General features: G+C 31.4%; 1 protein-coding gene across 2 annotated transcripts; it reads left to right on the top strand.

Annotated features, from left to right (window-relative positions):
• On the top strand, window positions 1-5,521 carry LOC111985477 (lysine histidine transporter 1). 2 transcript variants are annotated; one of them, XM_024017121.2, is made up of 8 exons: window positions 2-110; window positions 935-1,228; window positions 3,134-3,517; window positions 3,634-4,027; window positions 4,322-4,427; window positions 4,562-4,653; window positions 4,794-4,862; window positions 4,970-5,521. In XM_024017121.2, the coding sequence occupies exons 2-8, from the start codon at window positions 1,056-1,058 to the stop codon at window positions 5,066-5,068; spliced, it is 1,317 nt and encodes a 438-aa protein (XP_023872889.1). In that variant the 5' UTR covers window positions 2-110; window positions 935-1,055; the 3' UTR covers window positions 5,069-5,521. The 2 variants fall into 2 exon arrangements, with proteins under 2 accessions (XP_065631597.1, XP_023872889.1); XM_065775525.1 differs by lacking the exon at window positions 3,134-3,517 and having other exon boundaries at window positions 1-110.
• Window positions 5,522-7,705: the final 2,184 nt, after the last annotated feature.

The raw sequence follows: 7,705 nt of genomic DNA, 5'->3' as shown, positions 1-7,705 counted from the left end.
TCTTTGAAGTCTATGGTCTCGTACTGCTACTTACACTATGGTGTTCATGGAGGTCAATACAATCAAGATTAGGTTGTGTTCTTTGGAAGGGGCTGGCTGGATCTTGAAAGGTATTAAGTTGATTTGTGAACAATTTGTTAGTATATCTTTTTTTTTCTTTTTTTTTCCTTTTATTTATTTATTTATTTATTTTTCTTTTAAGATATAATTGTGTTGCTCTAACTCTTGCTAGAGTTGCAACTTGCAAAAGAGAATGAGGAGGTTATTGTTTGACCCTCTTTTCTCTTTCCATTGTATAGCATGATATTGAATAAATAAAGTTTATTATCGTTTCCTCTAAAAAAAAAAATCTTATAAAAAAAACTAGAATCTTGAATAATTTATAAATAGAGAAAAAAATCCAATTAATTCGAAAAGAAAAATGCTAAAACTACAAAGTTTTTACAAACTATTAATATGATGAGTGGTTATTAATAAGTAAAAAAAAAAAAGATATTAATGATGTTCTCATATGAGAACAAATAAGAATTTTTGACATTAATAATTTGTAAAAATATTATAAAATAGTTTGTAACTGTAATATTATTCGGTCGGCAAATGAGAACGTCAGCAAGTATTCCTACAAATTCTGGAGATGCCAGATACCACCAATATTCTTCGGCCATAAATAAGTACGGCTATCCAAACTGTGAAAATACTAAAACACGAGGCTATGAGAGACGGATACCATCACCATGCTATGGTGAATTGGACACATTCTAGTAATTTTAGCACCCACACAGCTCTGCATGTATATTATTGATTGGACAGTCTTCCTAGATTCTAAAATCGGTTATGTATGGGTTGTACATTCTTAGCAATTAAAAAAAAAAAAAATTCTTTCTAATTATGGCTTATGAGATTCCCATAATTCTATATATATGTGGTTGTTTAGGCACCTGAATGAATCGCTCTGTGGCTTGGATTGGATATTGGAAGGCCTAGATTGTTGGGTCTTCCAGAAATTGCCTAAGAGTTGGAACCTTTTGGCTGGTGGAGATAACAAGAAACAAAACATGGCTCCGAATATGAGAGAGGAAGAGGCAGCAAGGCAGAAGGAAATCGATGATTGGCTTCCGATCACTGCCAATAGAAATGCCAAATGGTGGTACTCGGCTTTCCACAATGTCACCGCCATGGTTGGCGCTGGTGTTCTCAGTCTGCCTTATGCCATGTCACATCTTGGATGGTACATATGTCTTCTTCTTCTTCTTTTCTTTTATTTCTTTTTTCTTTTTCTTTCTTTTCATCTCTAATCAGTATTTGGTTTCTAGGAAAAAAAAAATCATGTTTGTCTGATAATAAACACGGTGAAAATGGATATGGAAAGCTTGTTTCATGTCTAATAAGTAGTTTTGATAGTATTTGGTTTCTAGATTCTGTGCACAAATCATGTTTGTCTAATAATAAACATGGTAAATATGGACATGGAAAGTTTGTTTCGTCTCTAATTATTATTTTTATAGTATTTGGTTTCTGGCTTCTCTAATTAGTATTTTTATAGTGTCCGTGCAAAAATCATGTTTGTTAATCACAAACATGGTGGATATGGATATGGATATGAATATGAAAAGTTTGTTTTGTGTCTAATATTATTAGTATTTTGATAGTATTTGGTTTTTGGATTCTGTGCAAAAATCATGTTTGTCTGATAATAAACATGGTAAATATGGACATGGAAAGTTTGTTTCTTGTCTAATTATTATTTTTATAGTATTTGGTTTCTAGCTTATGTGCAAAAATCTTGTTTGTTTAATCATAAACATGGTGGATATGGATTTGGAGAGTTTGTTTGGTGTCCATGGATGGAGTTATATATGGAGCCCAAATTTTTTATATTTTAATATTAGTATATTCATTGGTACTAATTTTAGTAATATTGTTCAATAAAATTACACTTTGCCCCCCCTTAACAATGCCATCAAATTTTTTAAGAGTAATGTTATAACCACAAACTTTTCTACAACATTTTTACAAATTATTGAGGCAGCAAATTTATATTGGTTCGCACACTTGCATCACTTTTTACATATCAATAACCACTTACAATATTAGTAATTTGTAAAAATTTTGTAGCTTTAGCATTTTCCACTTTTTAAAGGCCATAAAAAATTAATAATCTAAAAAAAATATATATACAAGCTAGAAAAAAAGCCCAACAACAAAAATTACCAATAATAAAGCTAAAAAAAATTAAACCCAAATAACCTATTTTATCCAAAACAAACAACCTGGCCCTTAAAAAGTTTTAAACAAAAATCCTTAGTGGTTAAGCAATTAAGTCAAAGGCCGGAACCGTTGTACACAGGCCCCCTAACTCTAAGTCTTGGCTCTATCCTTGTTCGTGTCTAGTTTAATTAGTATTTTGATAGTATTTGGTTTTTGGGGTTTGCACTAATTTTATGTTTGTCTTGTAAACAGGGTAGATGGTACCTTTCTTTCATATTTAAATAGTATATTTTGATGGTATTTAATTTCTAGCGAAAAAGAGTACATATGGTCCACCTTGATTAATTGTTGAGAATCCATCCGTAATAAACCTTAAAGTTTTGACAGTTAAACTTTGATTGTTATAATTGTTGTAGTATTTCATTCTTGGGTTCTGCACATTGTCTCAAAAACATGATTATTATGACTTTACACGCAGAATAATTATAAGTGTGCCTTTTTTAATATATATATATATATATATAAAGAACAATTATTTAAAAGATGTCCATAAAAATTTTAGTTTTTTCTTGGATGAATATCTATACAATGTTTTAGAAAGAAAATACTTGTAACTTGTTGTACCTTCAAAATTTCTTTTCCTGTCCTTTCGTTTTTCCCAATGTTTGAAGAGTTAAAACTTTCCAAGGGATTGTTCAATAGAATATTTGAATAGGTATAGGTTTTCTTTTCCTCTATTCTGTTAATCATAATCTTAGCTAGGTGTTTTAACCTATGATTTTGTTCCTGATCATTTCTGGGTATATAAAAATTTGAAATTAATTAAAGTTTTGCTTCTGTTTTCAACAGAACAGATCGGTAGTTTGCTAATACATCATTCTAACCAAATGATATTATATATATATTTTTTTTTTGGGAATAATAGGGGACCTGGTGTCACTGTCCTTTTTTTGTCATGGGTGATCACCTTCTACACCCTATGGCAAATGGTTGAGATGCACGAAATGGTTCCGGGTAAGCGGTTTGATAGGTACCATGAGCTTGGTCAGTATGCCTTTGGTGAAAAGCTTGGACTTTGGATTGTGGTGCCTCAACAGCTAGTTGTTGAAATTAGTACAGACATTGTGTACATGGTCACTGGAGGGAAATCATTGAAGAAGTTCCATGACATAGTTTGCCCCAATTGCAAATCTATCAAGACCACTTACTTCATCATGATTTTCGCTTCTGTGCACTTTGTTTTATCTCATCTCCCCAACTTCAACTCTATTTCCGGTATCTCACTGGCTGCAGCAGTCATGTCCTTAACGTAATATACAAACTATCCATGTTAGCACTACCTGAAAAATCTATGTACACCATTGAAACTTTTAGATTAATGTATTTTTCTTCAACCCCTTTTGGGGGGTTGTTGTTGTTTTGCAGTTACTCAACTATTGCTTGGGTAGCTTCTGCTGCAAAGGGTGTTCAACCAGATGTGGACTACAGTTACTCGGCCAAAAGCGCATCTGGAATCACTTTTAACATCTTCACCGCCTTGGGTGATGTAGCATTTGCCTATGCTGGTCACAATGTGGTTTTGGAAATCCAAGCAACAATCCCTTCTACTCCAGAGAAACCTTCAAAGGGCCCCATGTGGAAAGGAGCGGTTGTTGCATATATCGTTGTGGCCCTTTGCTACTTCCCTGTTGGTCTGATCGGGTATTGGATGTTTGGAAATTCTGTTGAGGACAATATCCTCTTGTCACTACAGAAACCTAATTGGCTTGTTGCAGCAGCTAACATGTTTGTTGTTATCCATGTCATTGGAAGCTACCAGGTGCGTTTCAACATTTCTTGTCCAAATATTGCCAATTTTCTGTCAAAACTGAGCATTAAGATCCTCTCCATTTGAAATTAATCTATTTCATGGTTCAAATTAAATATTACAAGTCTAAAGGTGTTTCCGATAATGAGTCATTTATAAATTTAAAATAATGTGACACTCTATTAGATCCCGAAAATAAAGTCGAAACCATGAAATGGGGAAGATCATGTTCTCAAAAGTGATTGATAATATAACAGAGTTTGTTTTATCAGTCATTATTATTAACCAAACCGTTGAAAACCACAGATATTTGCTATGCCAGTGTTTGACATGATGGAAACTTTTCTGGTGAAGAAATTGAAGTTCAGACCATCTTTTACACTCCGATTTATCATTCGCAATTTATATGTTGGTAAGTGTGCACTCCTCTCTCTCTCTCTCTCAAATGAATTCCGATTGCATGTTTCAATTGGTAGTATTACTAATTGTGTAACTCTTTAACTTTTTTGCATGATAATTCATCTCTTTTTTTTTTTTTTACTGCAGCGTTTACAATGATGGTCGGGATAATAATCCCTTTCTTCGGTGGCCTCCTTGGTTTCTTTGGAGGACTTGTTATGGCCCCAACAACATACTACGTAAGCAAAGGATTCTTCTTTCCTTCCTCAACCATTTCAAAATACTACAACCTTAATTAAATGGACTGCTTATTATTCATAGTTCACAGAAAATAATCCAATAGAATGCTAAAGTTGCTTATGTTCTTAAATCTTTGCAGCTCCCCTGCATCATGTGGCTCATTATCTATAAACCCAAGCGTTTCAGCTTTACTTGGATTGCCAATTGGGTACGTTAAAAATTGCTTTATGTATCACACCAAAACGAATTATGTGTTATTCCTTTTCCTACTTTTTCTTATTTCTTAACATGATTTTGTTTTAACTTGCATTTCAGATCTGCATTGTGCTTGGTGTGGCATTGATGGTTGTAGCACCTATTGGTGGACTAAGGTCTATCATCCTTTCAGCCAAGGATTACAAGTTCTTCTCATGAACTAAAATTGGCATTAGTTCCAATTTTCACCATATTTCCCTGAACCCATTTGTCATTAATCGAATATTGATAACCAATAACCATTGCTTCCATAGCGACTACTATGGAAGCCCCAAAAAAGAAAAATCTGGGCTAGGAAGAAGAAAACGCTTGTTTAGGGCTTTTTTCCTGCTTCTTTTTGGTTTATCACACGTTGAGTCCTTAGCGACGTAACTCTTTGTGTGTATGTGTTTCTAGGATGAGGTGTGTGAGTCCCTTTTTCTTATTTTTATTTTAGCAATTGCCACCAACAATTGGATTTGTATTAGGTGTAATTAGTCAGCTATTTGTCTAATTCTTTTTTAAGTTACCAAAGTAACTAAACCAATTTTAAGGGGTTCGAACCAAAGATCTTACATTGTCTATTCAAAGGATAATACCTCATTTTAATTTAATTCTAGCATTATCTTTTTAGTGAAGAAATAAAATACTCAGCATTTTGTTTTTGAAAAAGGTTTTGTAGAAACAATACATATATACATGTGAGTATTTATTTATTTACAAACAAAGCATGTGATATATATATATATATATATAGCACGTGAGAAACATTTTACCACGTTGCAAGAAATAGTATATACAATAGCATGTAAATATTTATATACTAGATATTTAACATGATTATTACAACGTAAAAATAAAAGAGAGGGAGTAGAAAGAATATCACCTTGTTATCATCCACCATAATTTTCTAATTTTATCATGCATAAAACACAATATAAAGAAACATTAGTGCCAAGAAGGGAGGGAATCATGTAAGCTTGATTGGTGCCTATTGGTTCAATGAAATTGAACCATAGACACAAATCTCTAAAAGATGCAATTCTAAGAAGAAATTTTTAAACAACGCTGGAAGAATTTAAAACTTACCAAAATGGAGATAGTACAAATTATTTTGAAAAGATTGTTTAAAAAAAAATGTTTGTTTGAAGAGAAACAAGTTTTCACTTTTTTTTGGTGAAAGACTTATAAGATTTTTTTTAAAAAAAAAAAAAAAAGTTCTGATAAAAGGACTTTTTTTTTTTTACATCAAATTTAGAGAAACGAAGTTGAAAAAAAAATACTTTTTTTGGTAAGAAAAAAAATTATTATTATTATTATTTTGATAAAAGAGAATTAAAAAAAAATAGAAACCGTGGTTATTATTACATTTAAAAAAAAAGGAAGTTTCAACTTTATATTTTTGTATAAAAAGATAAAAGTTTTCTTTTGAATAGGCAAAGCTTGAATTTGGGAATTTCCTTGTAAAACAATATATTTTTTTTTTGAAAAGGATTTTGGAGAAAAAGAGTGCCCTTTTTAAAAAAATAAATAAATAAAGGAGCTGATCCGAAAATTCCATAGTTTTTGTTAAAAAAGATTTGTTTTGAAAATCGTTTTGCAAGGATACCAATTTTGAGAAAACAAAGAAAAGAGAATCTTGGGAAATATATTGAATGTTCAAATAGTGTATAAAACACTATGAACGTTTAGACCCCAAAATATAAATTACCAATTCAAGCTTTATATCAAACAATGTATGTGCGGAAAATGATTATAAGCTTATACAAGAATTGATAAACAATCTAAACCAAATAATATCACATCCACAGTAGAAATTAAATGGCAAAGATTAAGGGAAAAGAGATGCAAACACAAGGACAACACAACGATATGTTATCGAAGAGGAAACCGAAGCCCTTGGCATAAAACCTCTCCGCCGCCCTCCAAGCGGTCAATAATCCACTAGAAAATGAAGTTGGGATCAGGGGCGGAGCCAGAGGGGGGCGAGGGGGGGCACCTGCCCCCTCTGACTTCTAAAATTTTCTTATCCATGTAATCTTAAGTGCATAGAGAAAAAATAGAAAAAAGGACTCCCACTTGCCTGAAACTTGAAAGTGACGCTGACAGGAAAAAGAAAGTAAAAAACAGTTTCCTCAAACATCAAACCATCTCACCTTTTCACATATTTCACTGTTCTTGTATGTAGCTTTTGTCTTGCTACACGTTTGACACCTATTTCACAATTGTTTTTTTTTTTTCTATAATTATTTTTATCATTTTCACTATTAATGATACTTTTCATAGTATTTTATTGTTGAATGATGTTAGAGATGTTACAAATTTTACTACTTATATCTTACAAATTGGCAGTCACCAATCACAAAAAATAATTCTAAACATCTATTCATTATATTGTTTTTCACAGTATTTTATTGTTGAGTAATGCTAAAGATGTTACAAATTTTACTACTTATATCTTACAAATTGGCATGTCATCAATCACAAAAAATAATTCTAAACATCTATTCATTATATTGTTTAAGTAACACTAATCACATTTTTACCACATCAATTTATAAACTTTTGTTGTAAATTTTGTAGTAACTATGAATTGGTTATTTTTGTTTATTTATTTTAATGATATGAAATATATTTATTTTTTTATAATTGTTATTTATTTTTTTATTATTATCGATTAATATTTTTTAGATTAATTTCACTTTAAATATTGTCTTTCAATTTTGCCCCCTCTGAATATGCTAAAGATGTTACAAATTTTACTACTTATATCTTACAAATTGGCATGTCATCAATCACAAAAAATAATTCTAAACA

This window comes from Quercus suber, unplaced genomic scaffold (genome assembly GCF_002906115.3).
Source record: "Quercus suber isolate HL8 unplaced genomic scaffold, Cork oak 2.0 scaffold_113, whole genome shotgun sequence".
Classification (NCBI taxonomy): domain Eukaryota; kingdom Viridiplantae; phylum Streptophyta; class Magnoliopsida; order Fagales; family Fagaceae; genus Quercus; species Quercus suber.
Note: the sequence above shows the minus strand (reverse complement) of the source record. Positions and strands in the feature narration are given on the sequence as shown.

Coding starts and splice junctions, on each gene's coding strand:
- LOC111985477 (XM_024017121.2), top strand. CDS start 1,056: ATGGCTCCGAATATGAGAGAGGAAGAGGCAGCAAGGCAGAAGGAAATC. Junction 3,518..3,633: donor GCAGCAGTCATGTCCTTAAC/GTAATATACAAA, acceptor GTTGTTTTGCAG/TTACTCAACTATTGCTTGGG. Junction 4,428..4,561: donor CATTCGCAATTTATATGTTG/GTAAGTGTGCAC, acceptor TTTTTACTGCAG/CGTTTACAATGATGGTCGGG.